Raw genomic sequence first — 26,472 nt, 5'->3', positions numbered from 1 at the left:
AAGCATGCTAAAAATAGAGAGTAGCTACAGCAGCATTCAGGGCTAGCTGCCTCAAGCACATGCCTGTCAGTGATGCCAGGCATGTAGTCAGAGTAGCCTGCAGCAGTTACACTCTACTTTTAGCACACTAACTCAATCAGAGCTGGCCCAGACAAAACTCCTTGAGCTGAGAACCATACCAAAATGTACACGTACCTTTAGGGCTTGTTCCTCTGTCACTAAATGCAATGGGAGTTTTGCCATTGTCTTTGGTGGGAATAGAATCAGGCCCTTAATGTTATCTCTGCTGCTTCTGCTACTGGGGAGGGTGACATTTCCTGAGGCTTCTCTTCACTGGGACTGTAATGTGACTTGACAGTTTGCATGGCCCCAGCATGGTGAGCAACTAAGCAAGACTAACACTTTATTTGAATTGATTAAATATCCAGTTCAAATGTATGCTATGGGTTAGATGGCCATATAAGAGAGGGGTTTTTTATAGCTGTGTATCTTTTTATTTCAAGTTACCTTTTTTCCATCTTGACAACACCCAGCTCAATTAAGCTACTCCTTCAAAGACGCTCTGCATTACACACTGCATATCTACTCCCTTCACATATGTTGGTCCTCATGGAAAAGTTCCACAATGTTAGCAGGCGAGTAGAATCTCGGGGTACGTCTACACTTGCCCCCCTAGTTCGAACTAGGGAGGCTAATGAGGGCAACCGAAATTGCAAATGAAGAGCGGGATTTAGATATCCCGCACTTCATTAGCATGTTCCCGGGCGGTCGCCATTTTGGAAACTGACTAACCTGGAATAATTGCCCGTGTTTACACGTGGCAGTGAAACGGGAGTTCGAAGTAAACCCCTAACTCGAATTAGCTGTTACTCCTCGTGGAATGAGGTTTAACAGCTAATTCGAGTTAAGGGGTTTACTTCAAACTCCCATTTCACTGCCGCGTGTAGACGCGGGCAATTATTCCAGGCTAGTCAGTTTCCAAAATGGCAACCTCCCGGGAACATGCTAATGAAGCGTGGGATATTTAAATCCCGCGCTTCATTTGCAATTTCGGTCACCCTCATTAGTCTTCCTAGTTCGAACTAGGGGGCTAGTGTAGACATACTCTCTGAGGGTATGTCTACACTACCCCGCTAGTTCGAACTAGGGTTCCACGAGGCGTACAGATAGTTCGAACTAGCAAGCCATTCCGCACTATCTAGCCCGTGCTGCGTGTAGCCGCGCGGCACGGGGTTCGAACAAGCCGGCATTTAAAAATGGCGCCGGCCGGCTTATGCAAATGAAGCCCGGGAAATTCAAATCCCGGGCTTCATTTGCAAGTGCAGTATGCATACATTACCCCGCTAGTTCGAACTAGCGGGGTAGTGTAGACATACCCTGAGTTACAAACATCTCAGGAATGGAAGTTGTTTGTAATTCTGAACAAAACCTAAGGTAGTTTTTTAAAAAAAATTACAACTCAATATTGACTTAATACAGCTTTGAAACTTTACTAAGAAGAAGAAAAATCTTGCTTTAAACCATCTTAATTTAAATGAAACAAATGAAGAGTTTCCTTACCTTTGTTAAATCTTTTTTATAAACAACTCCTTCCACCTTTTTTAAAAGGGATATTAAAATGGCTAACTCATTAAATGATAGTGCTAAACCGGTTAACTGTTTTAATGTAGGTCCTACTGTCTGGCCTGCTGCTGCTGCTGCCATGGAGTCCTGCTGCTAGCTCCATGGGGGCTGTTCCCTACTGGAGTTAATTGGCAAAAGTCAGTTAACCGGTGAGCGTAGCAGTAAGCCCCATGCTTACCGGTACACTTACCGGTCAACATCCCTATTTTTAGGAGTATATGTTTAACACAGGACTGTATTGTATTGCTCCCTCTCCCCTTTTTTTAAGCTCTGTTGCTGCCTGATTATGTACTTCTGGTTCTAAATGAGAAGTGAAGTTGACTGATCAGTTCCTAACTCTGAGGTACGACTGCATTTGCAGGAGCAGAGAGAAGCATTTTGACTACTTTACAGAAAAAAAAATCCTCCATTGTTGTTAGAGAGAGAGAAAACCTGCTTGGTATGTTAGAAAATAATATGCTGACTTGGAATCTGAGGTGAGGTTTCCATCATTTATACTAATGAACTCACTGGTGGGGAATTTGTAGCATGTTTCTCAAAAAAGCTGCTGCAGTCAGTGTTTAATGGAACTTAAAACCTGTTTTCCCCTTGAAGACATACAAAATTACCTATAATTTTCTACTAAAATATAGATAGGAATAAAAATAGCAAGACCTGACCTAAACAGTAACCCAAAGGAATACCAAAACAGAAAGCTGCCTAGAAGAATTGCACTTTAACCACAATTTCATTTCAATTCTGCTCAAAAGACTGCGAATACTTCTAAGTTGTTGAGTAACGGATGGGATGCTTATTGGAATGGCTCAGAAACAAATTTTTACTAGTGATATTTTAATTGCTGATGAGTTGCTTACGAATAAAAACTAAAAATTTTATTTTCAGCAATTGTAGGGATCAATATATACACTGAAGACTGAATTACAATGGCATTTTTATTTTAGCTCTGATATGTGCTTGATTCTCTCACATCCATGTAATACAGGAATAATTCCATTAAGATCAGATTCTCAGGCTTGTTCTGGCTTCTGTGGATAGCTGTGCTGCCACAAAGCACCCATAGAATCAGAAATTCCAACCCCTTATGATTTCCTCATTGTGGCTCCTATGCCATCTGGGTCCTGGTGCAGGAAGTATCAAGAGAAATGGGAATGTGGCTGTAACATCCCTACATACTGCGGATCTCTGGTGGCTAACACAGATCGCTAGTGAGCAGTATGTTAGGAACAACTTCCAGTAGTTCTTAATTATGAGCACCCAGCTGTCCCCAGGATGTGAATAGTAAAATGGTTGACTTAAGTGACCGTTGTGCCCTACCCTTTCTGTTCTTATGCGGAGTACAGCTAAGCTGGACCATGGGATTTGACTAGGGATGTAAAATCTCTTTTAATTAGTTAATTAGTTAAATGTTAAGTTTAACTGGTTATCTGATTACATGGGAGTGGAGGGGCTGGAGCTGGGCTGGGAGTCAGCCACCTGGTGTGGGACTGTGGGGCTCCCAGGTAATGGTTAACCATTAAGCATAGCCCATTAAGAGTGATGCTTACCGGGTAAACAGTTAACTGATTACTTGTTCACATCCCTAGATCTGACCCAACAGAAGTGCTGGTGTAAAATTGGTATATGTAAAAAAAACAGCAGAAGGAACAAAAGGGGAAACCACTCTGGGCCAAGAGCTATCAAAAGGGTGGGGGCTGGGGACCAGGAATTATCAAGGGAGAGTAGAAGCAGAGTTGTCCCATCCATAGGATAAAGTGGAGCAACTGCCTTGGGTCCCACACTTCAGAGGCTTGTGGCGGGAATTAAGGGGGCTGGAAGCAGGGGTCAGGACTGCATCTCCCCACATTTATTTTCTCCTGAGCTGCTCAGTGGGCAAGCTCTTCTGGCTGCTGGTATTGGCTGCTGTAGAGTCCTAGTGCACCACCTCACTAGAGCCACTTCAAGAGTCTGCCCAAAGCAGCCTGACCTGGATCTGGCCCTGCTCTTTCAAGCTCCCACCTTAGAGAGATGGACCCTTCTCTTTTCTGGCAGTGGAACCCTTCATCCATACAGGAGACCCTCCCCAGCACAGATGAGAGCCAGCAGCACCTCCATCACAGCCTTTCACCCACAGCCCCAAACTGCTGTCTCTCGGTGCTGCACACCGCCCCCTTCCACTGCCCTTTCTCCACTCTCCCAGCAATGTGGGGGAGTGTACGGGGATTCTTGCCATCAGGTTCCAGACCTGGGGACCAGAGATTATCATCTCCCTGCCCCAGGGTCCTCCTTGCCTTTTTCAGCTCTCCAGCAGCAGGCTCCAGCCTTGGGGTTCCCCTCTCCACAGTACCAGGACCTAGAGACCCATAACTCCTCCACCACCCACCAGGGCTGGCAGATTACAGAGAGACAGCAGAGAGTTTCCACTGACTCCCACCATTTTATGAGCTTTCAGACTCAACCTTCCTAAGGCCACCTGCAGCCATCAAGCCACCAGCCATCAATTTATTGTGTCTTCCGTAGATGTGATAAATTGATCTCCAAGAGCGCTTCTGTCGATGCCGGTATTCCACCAAGATGAGAAGAGTAAGTGGCGTTGATGGGACAGCAGCCCTCATTGACCTTGTCACATGCAAGAAACCATGGTAAATATGTCAACTTCAGCTATGCTATTTGCTCTAAGATCTGAATGGTTACTCTGATTGCTTAGAAATGTGCCTCCTGGGTATGCAGAGTAGCACTGGTTGTCCATATTTGGGGTCATTTGACCTAGAGGCTGCTTCCCAAAAGTGTTTCCTTCCTTTCTTTTAAACAGAGAGTGAGGTACAAAGTAGGTCTGGATGAATCACAAACAGATTTCATTGAGATAGATAGTGTGAACTCCCTCCACCGTCAGTTATCATAACTGAGGCTAAGTCAATCACAACCCCATTAGACAAAAGGAGTTTTGCAACTGATGCCTGTAGGGTGCTACAATTTGTGAATCATTGGTGGTAGCAATTAAATTTTGTTGAGAATGTAATCTGTCTTGGTTGGGAGGGAGGGGTAGAGCATGTGAATTAGGCATCTGAATGCTTCCTGGGCAGGAACCAATATTAGGAGGCAGAAGAGTGAAGAAATGAGAGGGGGAGTGGTGTGGGGACAGGGCATTGTGGGGAGGGAGATAAATTGGGATAGGAGTGTGTGTGTGTGTGTGTGTGTGTGTGTGTGTGTGTGTGTGGGGAGGGGAAGACTGGGGATTCAGGTGAGGAAGACATAGCACCACCAAGCTCATCCAATGCACCTCCAGACCCCTGCAATCCTCATGCCACTGCTTCTCCAGGCTCCAGTGCACTCTGAACTCTAACACACCGACATCCCAAGCTAGCATACAATGGCTAGCCCTAGCAAGCACAGAGACAAATGGAGAATACAGATTCGGGTGCTATGAGAATTCTTCTCAGAGGGTATGTCTACACTACAAAGTTAATTCGAACTAACAGACGTTAGTTCGAATTAACTTTGATAGGCGCTACACTAGTGCTCCGCTAGTTCGAAATTAATTCAAACTAGCGGAGCGCTTAGTTCGAACTAGGTAAACCTCATTGTATGAGGACTAAGCCTAGTTCAAACTTACTAGTTCGAATTAAGGGGTGTGTAGCCCCTTAATTCGAACTAGTGGGAGGCTAGCCCTCCCCAGCTTTCCCTGGTGGCCACTCTGGCCAACACCAGGGAAACTCTATTGCCCCCCTCCCGGCCCCGGACCTCTGAAAGGGGCACGGGCTGGCTACGGTGCCCGTGCCAGGTGCAAGCCTGCCAGCACCCAGCTAGCAGACCCTGCACCTGGCACGGCTCGAGCCAGCCACCCGATGCCCCCCAGCCCTCCCCCTCTTCCTGGGACCAGGCTGGCAGCTCCCGGGAGCTTGCCCGGGACCGCAAGAGGTGGGCACCTCGTCCACGACCTCCGCACTAGGCACAGGAAAGTGGCCGTCTAGGGCAGGAGAGCTGCCAGCCTGGCCACCCAGGAGCATGTGTGCATGAAAATCAAGGTAGTCCACTGAGATCCCCGATCCTGAGCCCTGAGCTTACAATGGCCGTACTGGGTCAGACCAAAGGTCCATCTAGCCCAGTAGCCTTTCTGCCGACAGTGGCCAACCCTAGGGACCCTGGAGGGGATGGACCGAAGACAGTGACCAAGCCATTTGTCTCGTGCCATCCCTCTCCAGCCTTCCACAAACTTTGGGCAGGGACACCACTCCTACGCCCTGGCTAATACCACTCCATTGACCCAACCTCCATCACTTTATCTCACTTCTCTTTAAACTCTGTTCTAGTTCTAGCCTTCACAGCCTCCTGCAGCAAGGAGTTCCACAGGTTGACTCTTTGCTTTGTGAAGAACAACTTTCTGTTACTAGTTTGAAGCCTGCTACCCATTCCTTTCCTTTGGTGTCCTCTAGTCTTTCTATTATGGGAACTAATGAAGAACTTTTCTTGATGCACCCTCTCCACCCCACTCATGCTTTTATAGACCTCTAGCCTATCCCCCTCAGTCTCCTCTTTTCTAAACTGAAAAGTCCCAGTCTCTTTAGCCTCTCTTCATATGGGACCTGTTCCAAACCTCTGATCATTTTAGTTGCCCTCCCCTCTCCCACCCTCTCTCTTCCCCTCTCCCACCTCCTTTTCCCAGTCTCCCCGAGTTTTGTTCAATGAAGAGAGATTCTATTTTTGACCACACGTTTTCTTTATTTTGTACATCAGGAAGTGGGGCTAGGGAAGGGTAAGTGGAAGGAGGTGAGGGAGGAATGGGGTACGAGCCCCCGATGGGGAGGACTGGGCTGGCTCTGCGGGCTTCTGGGGGTGGAAGCTCTCCTGCAGCCCCCCAATTGCCCCCTCTCCCCAGATGGCAGCCTGCGGCAAGTGCAGCCGGTCTGATGGCCGAGTGCTGTGATGTTCCCAGTGTGGGCATTCAGGGCACTCCAAGCCAGGACTGCTTTGCAAGCGGGGCACCCCTGAGAACTGTCTGTCCGGGGTGGGGGTCGGGTCCCTTTAAGCACAGCCCTCGGCTAGCCTGAGGCAGCAGCTCCACACTCTAAGTCCTCCTGTTATGCCCTGCCGGCACTGCTTCCGGCCATCCTTAACCCTGGTTCAGGGTCCACTTAATGTGGACATGCTAGTTCGAATTAGCAAAACGCTAGTTCGAACTAATTTTTTAGTCTGGATCCGTTAGTTCAAATTAGCTTAGTTTGAATTAACTAATTCGAACTAAGTTAGTTCGAATTAGCGCTGTAGAGTAGACATACCCAGAGGGAACAAGTGCTATACTGCAAGCCTTTCAGTTTTGTAAACCATTTGACGGTGCCTTCCCAAACACAACAAATGGCATACAGGATTTTGCTGACAATCCTAGTTACAATGGCTTCAGGAGAGCAAAGTTTTTCCAAACTAAAAATTATTAAGAACTACCTCCAGCCAACTATGTCTCAAGAGAGGCTGGGTGGACTTGTCATTTTGTCCATTGAGCAGGAAGTAGCATCAGGGTCATCCTTAACTATTTGCAGAATATGCAGCTACATAGGGCACTTGAAAATTTGGGGCACCACTGTGTCTTTATGTCCCCCCACCCACCTCTTCCTATCCCCGTTCTATGGCTCTGCTTCCTCCAGAGAGGACCTAATGAATTTAAAAGTGAAAAATCTGCCAGACCTATTAGCAGAACATTGAACATGGGAAAGAGCCATTCAAATGGTAATGAAACTATTTAACAGGCATTTTCCAACTCCAGATATATACCGTCAGTTTCTGAATTTACTGTCTTTGTTTACATCAGTGGTTTGCAACATTAGGTCACAGGCCTGCCTGGATAAGCCACTGGTGGACCTGCAATGCTTTGTTTATTTAAGTGTCCATAGCCATGGAGCCTCGCAGCTCCCATTGGCTGAGGTTTGCCATTTCCAGCCAAAGGATGCTGCGGGAAGCAGTGGTCCGCTCCATGGCTAGGGACACTTAGATAGAACAAAGCATCATGGACCTGCCAGCAGCTTATCCAGATGGGTACGTAACCCAACTTTGAAAACCACTGGTCTACAGGACCTTAGTTTAAAATATGCCTTAAAATATTTTATTAGTGTGTTGCTGAAGATTATAAAAAAAATCATTTCTAAAAAATCATCTCCCCCTGGTTGCCATTGGGCATAGTAATGCCAAATTATAGTACTGCATAGGGCCCCATAAATACTAACAAGAGCCCTGAGTAGCATCAAACCTGGATCACCATGATCTGATAGCAGAATTTGCTGCAAGGAAGATGGATTTTAGAATGTAAGTGGTGTGACACTGATCATGATCAGTGAGCCATTTTTAATTATAAAAAAGTGTTACAATATAACAACATTATAGTACAGCTGGGCATTATCAATATTTAACATGCAGTTAAGAAACTGCCCTTGAAGTTCACTGTAACCAAATCTGACCTGTATAAAAATGTTAACTGGAAGCCCCCATACAGGTGACCTACCTCTGGCCCCATAACCTCCCTAGGATGGCCCTGAGTGGAACAGCTTCCTTGATTAAAGGGAGGGGAATAAAGGAGATGCCACCAGGTGAGCATGTATTGAGAGTGCCACGTACATGCGGTTCTGCTATTTTTCCCTCCACTGCTTTTTTTTTTCCAAAGTCACCCTACGGGTGTGAAATGCTCAGATTCCCTGGAGCAATAGTTTCAAATCCTAGAAAGGCTAAGATAGATAAATCGGTTTCCATACAGTTTCCTATGTGCAGACCCATTCTGCTCCTCATGGAAAAGAGAAAAACTCACCTAAGAAGAGAATCTCCTTCCTTCATAGATGTAGTGTTCTGTGTTCAAGTGGTATGTCTACCTACTGCTTTACATCCTCGGGTTGCTGCACTTCCGTGGTGCTGTGTGTGTATCCCAAGCATCCCCAATGCTGCTAATGGTGATGGTTGACTGGCACATTGCTATGATAGCAGCTTGGGAGCAGAGTTGTGTTAACAGTCCCCAAGCTCAGTGAGGGAACAGACACATGGAAATTGGGATCTGGAATTGTGACAGAGAAGGGAAGATAGGAAGGGTGGGCAATGGAAATGAAGATTTTCAGGAGAGCTGGACTGTGGACCAGCTACTGCAGATGTGAGGATTCCTCATCTAGCTAGGCAGTGACAATATATGGGAGTGGAAAAGAGCAGAAGGTCTGAGACTGGAAATAAAAGTATAGCTCAAGTCAAAGGACCCAGCCATGCATCTGAATATTCACAATTACTATCACATGCAAGAAAAACAACAACAGTAAGTTCCTTTGCTGTTGATTGGTTGTTTGTGCACTGTGCTTGAGTCAGTGCATCTATCTAGGCACTTACAGGGTCCACACACCAAAGCAGTATCTGAGTGCCTCCATGGGCGGTGGGTAAAAGAGGCAGGGGAAGGCCTTGCTTTCCCAGACTGCCAGGAATGACCCTGCCCACTTTCTGCCCCCTGCTTCAATGTGGCACCTGGGCTGCTCTGGGGCTGCAGCCACTCTGAAGTTGGGACTGTACCCCCACCCCCTCCACCTTCCCCATGCTCTGGAGCCAGGGAGGTGGGGACTATGCACTGCACCCACTCTCCCCATGCTCTGGAGCCACAAAGGCTGGGACAGTGCACTACCCGCTTTCCCCATGCTCTGGGACTGAGGAGGCTGGGACCGTGCATCACCTCCACTCCCTGTGCTCCAGGGCTGGAGAGGCTTTTGCAGAGGGCTGCAGACCTGCACCCGCAGTGGGAGGAGGGGCGGACCCTCAGGTGGAAAAAGCAAGGCTGTGGAGTTACCTCCCCAGCCCTAGGTTTACCTACCGCCCATGAGTGCCTCAGTGCAAGGCACAGTACCTGACATGTCTCCTCCCCACCAAGCCTCACTCATCCTGCTCCCACCTCTCCACTGAGTCTGGTAGAAAAACAGTAAAGTGGCAATAGTCCTCAACAGGAACAGCAGCCTTTGGGGGAGAGAGAGAGGTAGGATGCACAGAGAAATGTCACTCACCATCTTTGGCACAGTGTGACAGGCTGCCTCAGAACAAGGGAGTGACTGTAGAGGGTTTAACCCATCATTTATAAACCAATGTGGGATCCTTCAAGACAAAACACACTATATTAATATATTAATGACTAGAAAATGTACCTGATGTTGCTCAGATCCTTAACTCAATTTTCGTTTTTTGGAAAATAAATTGAAAATGTACATGCTTCATTTAAAGCATTGCTCTGGGGCGGGGCTGGTGAAGAGGGGTTCAGTATGCAGGCTGCCCCAGGGAGAGAGGAATACTCCAGTCCTCTCTCTCTATAGCAGCTTATGGCCAGCTGAGAAGTACCTCTCTATGGCCAGGAGAGAGGTGCATGTCCCCCAGCTGAAGCAGGTCCAGGTTCATCTGCCCCCTTCACTCCCTAGTCAAAGTGAGAAATGTAGCAAATGATGCAATTTCCCCTTGTTCCCTGATGAAGCAATTCATATTCACATATGAATTGGGGGGGAGCTTCAGTGCCCCCCCCCATCTAAACAGCACCAGGGGAGTGGGAGACTTGGGGCAGTCCCAGAAGGGTAGGCACACCCCCCCCCCCATCTCCCCGCTAGCCCCTATCACCTGTCTGTTGATTCTGTCTCTTTTCTGTATGGTTTTGTGAGAAGCAATCCCATTTCAGGCACATCTCGTTTTCCTGGCACAGTCAAGCCCTTCTGTTGCTTTATGTTATGATAAGAGGAAGCTGTATACTGAATTTGGTGGTCCTAGCTCGTATCGTTTAGGAGGAGTTCTTGAACAGAAAAACTCTCTCAAGTATATAGTAGATGATTATTGTGTCTCACATAGTGGATGCATGTCTTGAAACATAGCCAAACATAAGGGGGAGAGAAACCAAACTTAGTTACATGAAAAAAAATCAGCTTATATGTGATAGTAAACCTGTTCATATAAAGACATTAATTTAGCATGTAATCTCAACCTCTAAATATTGTGAGTGGGGAAGAACTCATCCAACAATAGATAATATCTTCTCTCTTCTCCTGCCACTAGACTTTAAGGTATTTTTAACATGTTTATGTTTTAGTGACACTGTTTCCTAGATAGCTGTAGCCATAAGTATTGCAAAACACACTGCTCTTAGTTTGCAGTTTGTTGGCAGCGTAATTTCTTTACATCATTAACATTAAATTACAAGTTTGATTTATTACTAATTTTCTGTGTATTGTTAGTTTTTGTACTAATGCGCTTATGTTTTGACAGAGGCACTATGACTATGGAAAAATGTTTACACAAGTAGGTTGAACGTCATCATTGACTTATGAAATTTGTTTGTTTGTTTGTATTTAAAGCAGTGGTCACCAACCTGTAGATCGGGATCTACTGGTAGATCTTGGAGCCTCTGACAGGTGATCCTGACTGGTTTGGCCAAGAGGCTATCAAGGGGCACTTCCGCTGCCCCTCCCCCCACTGCTGTGAATCTTCTGCCCTCTGCCTTGGAGCTGGTCCCTCAGGAGCCTCCAGCTTTCTGTGCATGGCAGGGGAGGGAGAAGAGGGGTGCTGAAGCCAAGGTGCCCCCTTCTCCTGCTTTGTATCCTATCTCCACAGAGCAGAGAGGGGGCACAACAAGACTTGGGCAGGGGAGAGTTTGCTGGCTGCTTTTGGGAGTGGTGCAGGGCCAGGAGAGGGGTGAACCTGCCTTAGCCCCACTGCACCACCACCTAGGAGCTACTTGAGGTAAACAGAGCCCAGCTGGAGCCCACAACCCTACCCCAGTCATGAACCCCCTCCTGCACCCCAAGCCCCTACCTTAGACCCAAGCATCCAAATGCCCTCCCAGATCCTGCACTTAGAACCCCCTCCTGCATCCCAACTGCCTGCCCCAAGCTCAGCTCAGAGCCCCTCTCACACTCCCAATCCCTTAACCCAAGACCAGACCCTGTACCCCAACCTGCTGCCCCAGCCTGGTGAAAGTGAGTGAGAATGGGGGAGGGAGGATGGAGTGAGCAGGGGCGGGGCCTTGGAGGAGGGGCACGAAGGAGGCGGGGTAAAGGTATTTGGCTTTGAGGTACATCTTGGATTGCATTTGATTTCAAAAAGTGATCTCGTATTTAAAAAGGTTGGAGACCCCTGATTTTAAGAGTGATGTGAAAACACCTCAGCTAAGTCATGCATTGCATTCTAAGTCATCAGTAAACCCAGCAGCAGAGACTAAGCCATGAGACAGACTAGCTGATAAGGTGAGCTTTCATCCCAATATTGGAAAAATATGTTAAGAGCTAGATACGTAAGTGTTACAGATGGCAAATTCAATCCCCATAACTAGTAATGCTCGGTGATTTGTTTGTTAAGAGAAGGGTTTTCAAAAAGTGCTCAGAGATGAGTTAGTTTGTTACCACTGAAGTTAAGAAAAGTGTGTTTAACATGCATCTCATAATGTGTTAAGTAAGGGATTAGAAATGAAACATGGTATATTTTATATTGCAACCCTTCCCCCCCCCTCCAAAAACAAAACAAAAAACAGTAGCAGTGGACATTATTTCCCATTATTTTTTAATAGTGTTACTTTTAAAGACAAAAAAAAAGCAGTAGCTGATGTTGAGCCCAAAGTCACTTAGATTTGGATAGTTCTATACAGAAATATCTCTATAGTACAATAATAGAGGAAAACTTTTTATGCAGTCATGACTAACCTCCTACTTCTAATTGCTCATAGCTTTCTGCAATTTTCCTCTTTAAGAATGAAATTTTCTATGCTGGAATTGTGAATAAAGGTGAACTTTTCTTCCAAAGAAAAGATATACCTGAAATTAAAGAAAATGATTTTTTAAAATTTTGAAGTGTTTTTTAAGCAATTTGGCTGACGTTTGAGGTGTGGGAATATCTCTTAACATGAAGCAGCACAAGACTGTTCTGAAGGAAACTGGTTTTGATTTGACCCAATCATATACTGAAAGTTATATTTGGAAAATAACCAGATGACTACTTTGGCCATGATCTCTAGGTGCATACCTAAAAAATGATGCACTATGCATGGTCTGAGCATCTGGTTATTGCCAAATTATCAGCCTGACCTAAGGCAACTCCCTTTAGGCATCTCTGCCCGTCTCTCTCTGCTAGGCACCAGCTTGGATGTATTGACCTGTTGTACAGTGAGCCTCCATGGCCTTACATATTCTATAAGGCATGGCATGTTGAAGATAATTACCACTTCATGGAACCCTAACAGTTCATCTGCTCCTGCTATGTACTCTCCTGCTGAAGTTAGTTTGTTCTTTGAGGTATCCTAATTGCTCACTGTAGAAGTGAACATGACGCCAAAATTATCACAGCTTCATGCAAGCATCTCTGAAAACAAAAAATGAGGGGCATTATGCACAGTGAGCAGTGTGAATCAGCAAGAACATTTTGCTCTAAATTTAATTCTTATCTCTCTAAAATGTTGTACAAACGCTCAACTTGATGCATGGGGTGAAAAATGTTTATATGGACAGTTACAGAACCCAGATCATAGACAGATTTATCAAACCTTACAGAAAAATTGCTTCTTATTTATCCTTTGTAACACAGCAGCAAACAAACTAAATTACATATAAATTATCCAGTTATGGGCAACATTTGCGGTCCTTCCTCAACAAAGACCAAATTGGGAAGTAAATATTCTTTGAAAAAAAGATGGCTTCATTCATAGCTGAACTCTTGACAAATAACTCAGTTTGAAGGAAAAAATAAGGGTTCACAGTGGACATCTGCGCTCATTGGAAAAAAACCAAAACCCAGAAAACCACAAATTTGGTCCCTTGTGGGCTAACACTGTAATGAAGCTAAAGCTGAATATCCATGGAGACTAAACTGCCTTCTGAGCCACTGAAGTTGATCCTTCTAGGTCAGGATTGAGGCTCCTTAGCAAGGTGATGAAGAGAAGATTGTGTTTCTTCTGTCTATGGTTAGCTTGCTTTTCAGCTAGACTAAGTTTTTGTTTCTAGGGATATCAGTCTAGTACCATTGATGAGCATTAAACTCACTACTAAAGAGTCAAAATTGGTATTTTTGGCCTTTTGTATTCTCATTGAATAAAATAAACAAGCCACTCAGGATGTGAGTGGTACAGTAATCGCTCCTGAAGTGATTCTTCAGAAACTCAAGAAGATCACTCAATTTCAAAATAGTTTTCCAAATGACTTTTTCACAGCATTTTAAATTTAGAGAGGGGGAGAATTATAGATGTTTTATTGTCTTGCAACCAGTAGCCCCTCCTCCAAAACTTGCTTCTAGGAAGATACATACAACACACCATGCTTTTATCTTACTCTCAAAAGCATGATTTTTAAAAGACATGGCAAATGCCATGATCAAAGAGGGCAAATGGCCATTGGTGCCTTGTAGGCAGATGAATTAATCTATTTCATGAACCTATGTAAACTTCTTCATTTGCAAGTATTCCCAGTTTGGGCATCTTACTCAACACTAATTAATACATGTACGCAAAGATCTGTAGAGACATTCTTCTTGTTGATCCTTCTTCTTTGATACTCAAAGAGCCAAAGTCTTCTATCCACATACAGATTTTCAATATAGCTAACAATTTTTTGGAATGAGCTAATGAATGTAGTTAACTAATTTGCATATAACCAAAGCTTCATCTTAAAAAAATCTGTCTGGATATAATGCTCATGAAAGGTTCAACAGACCTGTAAATGATGTAGCGACAGGGCAAATTTCTGACATGACACTTGACTTTACCTCAATTTGGAGGAAAGGATTTCAACACTAAGAGTAACAGGTCATTTAATTTCCATGCTCTGTGCAGTTCTTGGCCTTCTGCTGAGTCTGCTAATTAGTGCAACGCTTGATGGTGAATTTGTGATGTAGGACCAGGAATGGAGATCCACCAAACTCATCTCATAAGGGCCACTAGCCATCCTTTAGATTAAAACAACCTGAAGTCCCTTCTGATCTGGGCTGGACTCAAATTGGTGAGCTACAAATGAATGGTCTCTGTAGCTCATTGGTAATGACTTAAGGCATCCAGTCCCTCACTAAAACGTAAATTAAGAGGCAGATCTGTAGATAGATACTACAGAAAAAAAGTTGAGAAACATTTAACATTACAAAGTTAGGAAGTTATGATTATCCATGAAGTCTTAATTTGCACCTTTCTTAGACATTTCACCAGCAATCTAGGAAGATGGGACAAGGCATGAGTAGCCCATGAAATGCATGATGCTTGGCTCTGTTTCAGTTAATGCGAACAAATGTGTCACATCTCCCCTTGCCTCTAGAGTGCTGGTACCTTAAAGAATGAAGTTGGGTTCCCAACTTCCAATACCAGTCAAGAGGATCAACAATACTAGCAATATATTAATTAAAAAAATCTATGACACTTCATTGAGGCTGGCGTATCAAACTGAAATTGTTCTGGCTCCTTCCCTTCCCTTTTATTCTATTTATTGTCTTCAAAATGGCGTTTTGTGGGGGAGTTGTTTTTTGTCTCCACTCCTTTTCGCCCCTTGTTTTTGTTTTATACCCTTAAGCCAGCACTTTGGAGGGTTCTATACTATTCCTCTCCCCACTTTCTGTAATAGAGTTTGGGACACTTCGGTGTCCTGAAGTATGATGCCATAGGTTGCCATCCACGTCCTTTACCCTAAAAGTTATTCCAACCTTAGGCCTTGATACTGCAAGTAAAGTTATTCAGATGTAAGTACTGACTTTAGACCAACATGGATAGTCATGTAAAGCTGTGTGTTCACAGGAACTGATCTTTATATATAAAATAAAACATCACAATCAAAATTAAATGATTTAAAATCAAGAGTGACAGAAATTCATGATGACCTGCATGGAGGATTTTTTTTTTTACAATGGCATTAAACATTACAAGAACACAGCTGAGACTTGCTATGAAATTCCACTCAAAATTTTACAACTTACTATCAAATCAGTTTGGAAAACTGATCTGATAGCAAAGCAAGTGAGGTAAAGAATTTGTGTAACCCCCACATCTACTGTGGTTTGTTGTCCCATGCAGAGGCACCTACACTACAACCACAGATAAAACCAACAGACCTCTACAGCATGCAGCATGGGCTGAAGGGCAGTTGGCTTTTAGCTCAACAGGTAGTGGCTCCTATACTGAGATTCTAGGTTCAAATCTGCTTCATGGTGGTTACATTTGCTTGTTCTGATTGTTTATGTCCAATATTTCATTAGTGAATGCTTTTCTTTTTCAGTGTCAAATTGCAATGTTGTGAAACCCCATCCAAAATGGATAGTAGTAACATGCCTACCTAGAGAATGCAACAGTTGATCTTACTGAAGAGTACTAAATGTATGCTCCACATTTGTGTCACCCCAAGAGGTAGGGAATTGGCACATCCAAAGCCAACCACATAGATGCCGCTGCAAGTGCCCTTATTTCCTGATCAGTAAAATAGATTGAAAATCATGAAAGTCTTAATGTGCTTTTAAACTTTCCTGTTCAGTAAGGCTCAACTGAGATACTATATCTGTGAGTAAAATCCAGTTCCTATCCCACAATTTTTACATGAGGGTTGACTGAGATAGATCAAATGAGCTAGGAATTGGGACTCCTTGAATTTCAACCCTTTGCTCTGGTTTCAACAGAGAAGCTCTTTAAATACAGCCAAATTTCATCTACAGTTCAGAGAAATGTGAAGTTGATACTATTTCTGTTCTCCTTTTTTAAAGTCATCTTTTTTCATTTGACAGCACTGATCTTTGCACTTCCTTTTAATTCTGAGAGCATGTGAAGGAGCCAGGGCCTTGTTAAAACTTTTGACACCTGAACAGTTAACCTTTAGAACAGCATTAATGCCAACTCCTTATAGATAGGGTTTGAACGATTTTTATTTTAACTCTCATGGGCTATAAGAGGTGGGTGCCCAATTTTGTTTCAGTGAACCTCCCCTAGGACATTTACCTCCCTCCACCCCATGCCATGGGAAGAACCTTGCTTTCTTTACTTACAGTAGTAACACAAGTCAGTGGATCTACTGGTGTCAGTCCTGGGGGTAATTCTGCAGTTTTATTGTCTCTAACTGCAACAATAGCAAAATCCCCCCAGGACCAGGTGTGTCAATAAAGCACACAGCCTTAAACCTCAGGTGGGTAGCACCAGTGTAGCCACTCGGCCAGAGGCCACCTGCACTGAGCTACAGATGAAACTTCAACTAGGACCCTTCCTCTGGGGAAAAAGCTACAACTTCTCCAGTGACTCACTCAGTGCTTCTCTAGCTCCTGTCCTCCGGGGCAGAACGTGCAAAGGAGTAAGAGCGCAAAGAGCCAGACTAACCAGCCCCACAGAGACCCCCTAGAAACTCGCCCCCGTCTTTCCAGGAAAGGGAGGGGTGCTGTAAACGCCTGCACCGTCAGGTTGGAGCTGGACTGCACCGGCCCCCGCCCGCTGGGAGCGCACAGCCCCCTTAGTTCTTAGTGGAACTCCCGGGCTATGCGCGCATCGCGCCGGGCACGAAGCGGGACCTGCCCACCCCACCTGCTGCTGAGCTGCGCCTCGCTCCCCCTGCCCCCTCACTCTGCTCCAGCCGCAGTCACCTCGCTCCGGATTTACACCGCTGTAACTGCAGCAGCCTCAGGCCCCGCCCGCGCAGCCGGACTTCCCGGGACCTGCGCCTCCAGCCGGGCACTGGAGCAGCCTGGGAGCGCGTTGGGCTGCAAGAGCCGCTCCCCGGCCCGAGCCCGCCCCCACCTGACGCTCCACCCGCGTTGCCCCGCTCACAGCGGCCCGCAGTCCTGCCCCTCCGCCGGCCGCTCTGCCCGCAGCCTCCCCCCCCCTACCTGGCCCGGCGCGGCAGCGGCAGCTCCGCGCTCCCCTTGTGCAGACTTTGGCTAGTCCCGGCTGCGGCTCGGCACCTGCCTCTCCCACCTAATAACAAAAGCCCGGGCGTCAGGTGGCAGGAGACGGACTGGCCGGCCATTGGCTGGCCGGGCGAGCGCCTGGCGCTGATTGGCCAGGGGGCGGGCGCGGGAGCGCTGACGCCAGGCCGGGGCTGGCGGTGAGGCGGGGGGGTCGGCGCGCGGCGCCTTTGTGTTCTCCGGCAGCGGCGGGGCGATTGGCCACATCCATCATTGCGAGCGGCGGGGCTGGCAGGAACTGCCGCGCTATGTCTCCAAGTGCTCCTGTGCCTGCTCAGGGGCCGCTGCCTACGCTCCGCGGGGCTTTCCACCCGGCTCTGAAATAGACCCCGGGGCGGGGCGGGCCCGAGCGCAGGGGGGGGGGGCGGGCAGCGCGGGCAGCCGGGTCTGCAAAACCGCCCAGGACGCTGGATTTGCTGGTCCCCTGAAAGGGGGGCGGGGGAAGCGGGGAGCGGCGCCTGGGCTGGGAGCGGAGCCTCGGCGGCTGGCGGGCGCGCGGCGCGATGCTGCGGCTGGCGCTCTGGCTCGGCGCGGCGTGGCTGGCCGGGCTGGCGAGCGGGCAGAACGAGACCGAGCCCATCGTGCTGGAGGGCAAGTGCCTGGTGGTCTGCGACTCCAACCCCACCTCGGACCCCACGGGCACCGCGCTGGGCATCTCGGTGCGCTCGGGCAGCGCCAAGGTGGCCTTCTCCGCCATCCGCAGCACCAACCACGAGCCCTCGGAGATGAGCAACCGGACCATGATCATTTACTTCGACCAGGTAGCGCGGGGGGCGAGAGCCGGGGTGACGGTACCCGGGGAGCGGAGAGGCGGGCTGGGGTGGGCAGAGCGCAGAGGAGGGGGCTGCGCGGCAGGTGCGGGCGGGTCTGTGTCGAGGGAGGGGATGGGTGCCGGAGCGGTGGCTTGTGGACAAGGGCAGGATCCCCCCAGCCCTGAGCCGGAGACAGGCGGCCAAGTTAACCCGCGGGCGCAGCATCCAGCGGTCCCCCAAGGGGAAAGCCGACCCGCAGAAATGCCCGTAAAGCCCCAGACGCGGGAATCTCCAGGTGCCGGTACTGCAGGTGGGGGCAGGCAGCAGAGACCCGGCTACGCCCAGGCAGCCACCGGCAGGGAGCTTGCGGACCCCGGGATAGCCGGGGCACAGCTGCGGGAGTGGGCAGGGTGGGTGCGCAGCCCAATTCTGGGTGCTGAGCCGGGGAAGCCTAGCCTGGTGCCCTAGCACACGCCCCTGCGGGTCCCCCGGCTCCCCCCCCCCCCCCGCGATGCTGATGTCCCCGTTTCCATTGCAGGTGCTAGTGAATATCGGAAGCAACTTCGACTCGGAAAGAAGCACTTTTATATCGCCCAGGAAAGGGATTTACAGTTTTAATTTTCACGTGGTGAAAGTGTACAACAGGCAAACGATCCAGGTCAGACTCTTCTCTGCCTTGGCTCCTTGGGCGTTTTGTTTTGGGTTAGGGGCGCTGGTGCCCAGCTCCAAAGGGCCCCAAACTTCTAGGGGGGAGAAACAAAGTGGTTGAGAGAGCGGTGGTGAATGTATCTGGTGGGACTTTTTCTGGGGCAGCGTCAGGTATGAACCGTTTTCAGGTCAGTAACCCGAGAAAATTCGGAGAGAGGGAATTCACGAGGCTAGAGGGTGTTTCTTTAAACCGAAATGGCTATTTGGGAGCGTTTCTATTGTGTGGAAATATACTGATGTTTATACCATGAGCTTGGGAGGCTGAGTTTTAAGCAGAAAGTGCTGAATTTTCCCTAGCAATATTTTCAAATAGGGGAGAATCTTGAAATCTGCTCGAACCATCTAGGGCCTTTCCATGCTCCCCTTTGGTTCATTGCGTGTCCTAGGATGGCCGAGTCTTTATATCGGTGACAAATGAACCACCCAAAATGAGCGTTTACTGCGTGCAAGCAATTAATACGTTTCCCATTCCCGCTGTCCGTGTAACGCAAGACCTGCCAGCGATCGCTGATTCCAGTATATCAGCACTAATCTCCAGGAAAACCTGGGTAGATCCACTAAATGTGATTTCTCTTTCATCCACATTATAAAAGTCTGAAAAGAGATGGAAATGATATCATAGTTATTGTTAACCAGTATCACTCTGGTTGGGCGAGGTGCAGAGAGCAGAGATTTTTTAACATTTGGCAATTGTACACGGTTTAACTGATAATGTGCAAGACTAGGGACTAAAGCATCTCATCTTGATACAGCAGATCCGTGGCTGAACGTGTCTGTATTGTAAATGGCATATATAGAGTTATTCTACATTACCTGCCGAATACCAGGTTATATCATCTAAATAGCAAATTACGAGAGAGAGAGGGCAAATTACTGTGTGTGTATGTGTGAATATACACACGGTGTAATTTGCTATGCACGACCAGATTAGGCATGTAGTACATTATTAATGGGAAGCATACAGTGCTGGTATTATTAACGGGAGGTGTACCGTGATATTGACTCTGTAGTGGTACATAGTTTTTGCTGCCTAACAAAGGGAAACTACTTCCTGAATACACTTCAAAGACACTGACTGTTGCTGCAGTGGCACTTCTCTTCATCTTGTTAGAGGTTTCATTATAAAGCCATCTTTTAATAAGTGGGCACCTCTTCATACCCTTAAAGCAAAGGCATCCTACTGAAATTGTTCAAAACAGGATCGATGTCCTATTTAGATATATCGTGCGTTTGGTGTGAACTGTCAATCCAAAGCAGCAATACTGGATCCCCCATTTTTAGACTTTGTATTTTAGCTGATATTAGATTTACATTTCATTTTTAGAATAACCTAGAGTTTCTCGTGACATAAATAATAAAGTGACCATTTTGCCTGTTAGGTGAGCCTGGAAGCAGTTATGAAGCCCTGGATGTTACTCCTGTCTGATTTTAATTTACAGAGGGCTTTGTTTTATCTTGCTCTACAGGTGAGTTTGATGCTAAATGGGTGGCCAGTGATTTCTGCCTTTGCAGGGGATCAAGATGTGACCCGAGAAGCTGCCAGCAATGGAGTCCTGATTCAAATGGAGAAAGGAGACAGAGCTTATCTAAAACTGGAGAGAGGAAACTTGATGGGAGGCTGGAAGTATTCAACGTTCTCTGGATTTCTGGTGTTCCCTCTTTAAATAACTTATTATCTGAACAGAGAGAAAGCAGCAAGTCAGAATTTCTTACAAATTCCCAAATTGTAGCTGGGTATGTAAAGCCTTGGACAGCAAACTTTTTACATTCAAATATTAAAGAAGCTAAATCCTGCTTAGGTTTGTGTACATCTGCTTTGAAGAATTATTTTTGTTGTTGCAGCCAACATATAGGAAATACTATAATTGATCATATCTCCATTTATTCCTCTCCTCCCAAATTAGTTAAAATCTGTGTATCACTGGTGTAATTTGCCATCATATCTCCCAATGATTCCCGTATCATACTATGATACCTCCAGTATTTACACTGCTCTTCATATTTTGTAGTTTTGTTTTTAAAACATGTTATTCTTGACTCTTTATCTGAGTTTAACTTTAGAAAGGCAAAGTATTTTTGAGTACAGAGATGCCTCGATGAGAGAGAAAATGCAAATCTTGCTGTGTACTGGCTGGCAAAAGTTTAAAAGAGAGAGAAATTTATACATGAAGAACTATTCACAGTCAAGGCTGACTAGAGTATTTCAATATTTCTATGTAATTCTGAGTGATTGTGGAATATAAGGCTGCTAAATGTTTTGATGCTTGTTTAGCTCTTGTAAAATGTGGCCCAACTAAACTCCAGGAAGTATATCGAACTTTTACTATTATTCTGTAATATAGGTGTGAATATCAAAAATTAATTTTTGCTTTAATTCAATAAAGTTTAAATGGGACTTTTATTATTCTTAAACAGAAAATAAGTTTTCTCAATGGGAATATTAGCCTCGTATCAGGCTTACAAAAAGTTTAGGAAGCTGCAGGAGCAAACAGTTGTAATAGTGATGAGCTGGACAATAAGTGAAACAAAATGTAATTTTGAAGCTAGCTTGCCTTGTTATATTTTCCCCCCTTTGCAACTGTTACTCGCGCCTTTTTCCGCCGCCTCTAGCGCTGTATCCTGGTTGTGTTGCGCACTGTTTCAAATTGGGTTAAAATAATTAATTTCATCTGATCGTCATCAACCAAACTCAATTTAAACTCTGAGGTTCAGATTTCCCTAGTGATAAAGTACCCCAAATATGAGAAACATGCAAACCAAACTAAGCTATGGCTGAGAAATCGCCCACACAATCGTAGATCTATATTGTTTATACCATTGTCTGTATTATATTCTATAAATCAAATCTCATTTTATACAGCCGTCTAAAAATCTTACAATGTATACTTCAAGGCTAGTATTATTTATTTGCTAGTATTATTTTGTTTACAGTCTTTGAAATATGTAAATGCTATAATTTTGAAGTACTCAAAGAGAATACTACTTTTATTAAAAAGGTACGTAAAGGATTTTGATTGTATGGAAACCTAATGTGAAATAAACCAGTGTAATAAACAAATGGACTTTTTTTGACTGGAGGACTATTTAAGTCAGTTTGATTCCCTGATGAGAGGGTGCAGATACTGGATATAATATTAATTAATTAATTAATTAATTAATTAATAATATTAAAGCAGGTTATGCTCTAAATATAAAAAGATCTTTCTTAAGGACGAGCTGATATGGGCTTGGCCGTTACACAGTTAAAATCTTTGGCTTTTTGTTGTTGATGTTTTCAGCCTTGAGTTCCAGAAAGGAATTTAATTAGCTCCTAGGGGGAAAATTAATACTAGCATAATAAGCAACAATTTATTCATAGTTTTTTGTCTTGGTAATAGTTTCATAGAGCGGTGGGACTCGGTAAAACCTTCCTAAAGTCCAGGCTACTTGCTTATTTTCAGTTTTATTGTTTTTATGGAAGTCTTTACTATAGCTGTCAAATGTACCTTCTCCTTGTGAGGAGAGGACGTTTGTATGTCAGAGTTCCTGCCAAGTAAAACTGAAGGGGCGGATAAATAGTTTAGACAGACGGTCAATTTGCATTCTGAATTTGAGTGAGAGATCTGTAAGTCTTTTATTTTCAAATAAAACGAATCAATTACCCTGACAGAACCAGGATTTATTTTCTCGGGAGGTACAGAGAACTAAACTTGTCTTTCTTCCCCCTTGCAGTTTGGGTTCTAGGGCCAGCGTCTATTAATTGTACCCAGGCCAGCGCTTCTGGACAGGTATTCTATAACAGAGAGGAAGGCCCAAGACACAGTGGTCTAGACCGACCTTTAGAAATCGCACGGATCACATTTGGCTGGAATAGGGGCAGAAATCTGTCCCGTTGGCCGCGGTGTTGCAGTTTTCTGCTGAGAATTTCCACTTTCCAGAGCAAGCGAGTGACCGCTGTATCCCGGCTCTTCCTTCCCTCCCCACCACGTGTTCTAGAAATGATGAACATCCCTAGCCGGAGAGAGACAAAGAAGCGGGCTGTTTTTCACCCTGTGGTATAGGGAAAAGCTGCCACAAGCACTTCATTATGAACCCATCCAGATTCCTGGCATCAGCAGCCGCTGGCTAGGAGCCACAGAACGGAACAATTGAGATTTATGAAGAAGGGCTCATGATGGAAGGCGGTTGGGTTGTTTTCACTTTGAGTTATAATTTGCACCACACCGTTCTGTCTCTCTGTGGTAATGGGGGGAGGGGGAGAGAGACACCACACTCCTGTCTTTATGACATGCACTTTATTGCTTTCCCCTGCAGCTTTTTAACTGTTTCTCTGCTCGCTTTCTCTCCCCTTTCCATCCCACTCTTTAGCCTGGTAGTTAGTATCAGATTTTGATGCAGAAGGAGAATAGAAGCGTTCCCTCCCCCCTTAAATCCAGGCATCCGGCTTGTGATTCTTCCCAGCTTCTGCCACCCCAGCATCAGTCTTTATTTTTCTTGATTTCCGCTACAGCGAAATAATGGACTTGAATCTCCAGGTTGTACATTAGCAGCTGCTCATTCATCCCTAGTGAGGGGACAAGGAATTCCTCTTTGAAGTCTTCCCTCGGCGACCTCTGCACAGCGGGCTAGATGGTAAAAAGTGAAGACAACGACGCTCCGGATAAAATGAATGGCCTGATCCTGCAGCTTACATTTAGGCAAACCTCCCTTTAGACCCCCCCCCCCCGGGGTTTGGTTGCGTTAAGTCTAAAGGAGCAGGTCCTGTAGCTCATGTGTGCCTCTGTCCTGTAAACGAGCCCTGCCCACAGATAGAGAATTGTTCCATGTGAAATTCCACACGTGCAAAGGCTGATGCTGCTGTTTTGCTCTAAGAAAATAAATCGCCACCTTCCCACGAAAGTTTTCCCTTGGTTGTGAGAGCCGCATTAATATTGTATAGTTGGACATTACATTTCCCCCCAAGCAGCAAATCACCCAGCTCTCGCCATTAAAAACTTCACAGTAGCTGCCCGGGAAAGTCTTGCTCATTCAGTTTCCGTGTTATGAGCCCCTCAGCTCCCCTTCACTGCGAGCCCCTCCTGGCAACTGCACTGACATCCATTAGGCGGCCTAGGAACGATGATGCTTGTATTAGTCCAGGCTAAGTAACACACAAGCTCAGCAAGTCTCACGTTTCCAAGGGTGCGCTGCCAAGACGCACGCGTAACGGGACAGTGCAGCTGAAGGAGTCCTTTGCAGCAGCTGAGAGGAATGGGCCAGGATGAACCCCTTGGAAGGGAATGGAGCACGAAGCGAGAGGGAAGGCTTCGTCTCGGGGCGGTTTCCTGCCTCCCCTTTTAGAGTCTATTCCAGGCTGAATTCTGGAAATCTTAACCAGCCAACGAATGGCAGTTGTTGAATGAGCTGGACAAACAAACACACACTGTGGTGAGTCTCTTTAGCCCGAGGAGTTCTCGGAGCTGACTGGCAGCCTTGCTGTAAGGTGGCATTGCTGATATTTATGGGAACTCGGGCCACCAACGCATGGCAGTGCCCTGAAGAGCAAGATTGACTTTCTAATTGCCCAGCGTGATCATAGGACAACGTTCCTGGCTTTTGAGTGTGAACGTAGGAATTTGTAAATAGTCTGGGCTTTTCTCTTTCCTTCCTTCCGGATGGATTTGTCAGGTATTTTAGCTTGGCAAGGTTTGAGGCTCAGTGGCAGCCCTACTTTCCATAGGCTGACGGGAGATTTTCCAAGACGGCTTTTCTGACGAGGTTGAGTTGGATGGACTATCCGGAGTTTCAGGGAAAATATACATTCTGTGATCATTCCCGCATGTTGGCTCTCTCCGCGGTCTCCATTTTGCTCTCATGTTTTTACTCCTTACTTCCTGGATTTCACATTACCGAATGTGACTTGTGTACTGGTATTATATGGAGGTAGCTTCTTAAAAAGGGGGCGTGGGTATAGGATTATGATTGTCTCAGTTATTAGTTTTTAATTGATGTCGTGGAGACAACAGCAAACAGGTTAATAACACACTCAATGGACCAGACCTGCACAAAGGACATAGAACTGAGAAGAAAGGCGACGTTGCAATCAGGAAAATACATCTGCCCCAAAGTAAGATCCAGGCAGAGGCAGTGTTTGAAGGCCGGCGTGGGATCCACACCATGTTGATTGTGTTAAAATTCTGGATTTTTGTCTTCATTCTCTCAAGTTCCAGGGGAGATTCACATTGTGAATTTGAGAGTAATGCCCTGAGAATACTATCCAGCAGCTTTATCTGATAGACTAGGCTGTAGACTTTTCAATAGTCCCACTGATTCAACAGGAGCTGGAAAACCTACAGACTGGGCCGCCGAAATGTATGGGAATTTTGACATTCATTTCAATGGAGGATGAATCAGGCTCCGGGCCTAAACCCACCGGTTCTTTTACACAGTCCTGAGGCGCTAGAGATGGGGGGCACACAGGTTAACACTTGTAAAGGGATACAGTCAGCCTACAAATGACAGGTCAGTGTGAACATACATTGAAAGAAAAAGTAGGACCCGAAGACATGTAGAACTGAAAGAGAACAGGGAAAAGAGATGTGTTTGTGCTTCTTGTTGGTTGTTTACCTCGTGCATTTGACAGTACTCTTTGTATAAACAGCTAAGTCTTTGCCACACAAAAGCTGGGGTAACTTTTCCCTGCTGTTTGTGGGGTGCTATCGCGCCGGCACAAGGGAGAACAACGCATTTTAAAGAAAGGGCCCTGTAAACTCAGCGGCAGCACAGTACCCGCAACTCCTTGGAGTTCTCTTTGTTGTAATTGACAAGATTTCAAGTGGCTCTCTAGAACTCTGGACAAAGAATCAAGTAAATGGAAACACTTCAGCCTTGGCAGGGGGAATAAATGACTTAATGAGCGCATATCGATTTCAATCACAAGGGTAATTGGGAGGTAGACGCTTAAATACCTTTGCGACTCCCACCTACTGGCTAGGAGGGTTAGACCGGAGAGTCTAGATCACCGTCCTCAGGCCACACGATCTACTCACCACTGCTATTGCCAGCCGTGCCCCATCCCACTTCTTCAGAATGCGCTGCTGACGCCATAGCACGTGCATTCTGATTTATAAAGAAAAGGCAGAGAGCGCTTTAAACTCCTAATTTAAACTCCTAATTTCCATTGACATCAATAGAAGTTAGGGACCTAAGTGACCCGGTAGATCTGGGCCATGGTATTTCGTGCCAAATCCTGCTCATTTTACTGATACCGGTTGTCCCATTAAACCGCAATGCTGTCGTGTCGATCAGGCAGCTTATGATGAGTATACTGCACGGCCGCTATATATCTTAAAGTGCTGGGAGTCCTCTGAGAGCCATTAGTTGATAAATGATACTCGCATGCTAAATAGCACTAATGATATGCATTACCATCATGCCCGTCATTCATTACACAGTATTGCTTTAGAAGGATGCCGGCAAAGAATCAAGTAAGTGGCAAGTTGGTTTGCCCGGTTTGAGAAATGTCTGTTTTTAATTTCTGAAGATGAGAATTGAGGTTGGTTTTAGGAGGGCTCAG

General features: G+C 46.0%; 1 protein-coding gene and 1 long non-coding RNA gene across 9 annotated transcripts in view; one reads left to right on the top strand and one right to left on the bottom strand.

The window, feature by feature from the left end:
- Nucleotides 1–17,486, bottom strand: part of LOC106731881 (uncharacterized) — a 53,789-nt gene extending 36,303 nt beyond the window's left edge. For all 8 annotated transcript variants that reach the window (XR_012906721.1, XR_012906719.1, XR_012906717.1 and 5 more), the window contains exon 1: nt 17,401–17,486. This is a non-coding gene — a long non-coding RNA (uncharacterized LOC106731881). The remainder of the gene's footprint in view (nt 1–17,400) is intronic.
- Nucleotides 17,487–17,651: 165 nt separating this feature from the next.
- Nucleotides 17,652–22,581, top strand: CBLN1 (cerebellin 1 precursor). Its single transcript, XM_075940229.1, has 3 exons — nt 17,652–18,239; nt 18,769–18,888; nt 20,405–22,581. Exons 1-3 carry the CDS (start codon nt 17,982–17,984, stop codon nt 20,600–20,602), a joined length of 576 nt encoding a protein of 191 aa, XP_075796344.1. The 5' UTR covers nt 17,652–17,981; the 3' UTR covers nt 20,603–22,581.
- The last annotated feature ends 3,891 nt before the right edge of the window (nt 22,582–26,472 follow it).

The sequence above is a fragment of the Pelodiscus sinensis genome, chromosome 12 (assembly GCF_049634645.1).
Source record: "Pelodiscus sinensis isolate JC-2024 chromosome 12, ASM4963464v1, whole genome shotgun sequence".
In the NCBI taxonomy this organism is placed as follows: Eukaryota; Metazoa; Chordata; order Testudines; family Trionychidae; genus Pelodiscus; species Pelodiscus sinensis.
The sequence above is the reverse complement of the archived record's forward strand: the minus strand, read 5'-3'. Positions and strand labels throughout refer to the sequence as shown.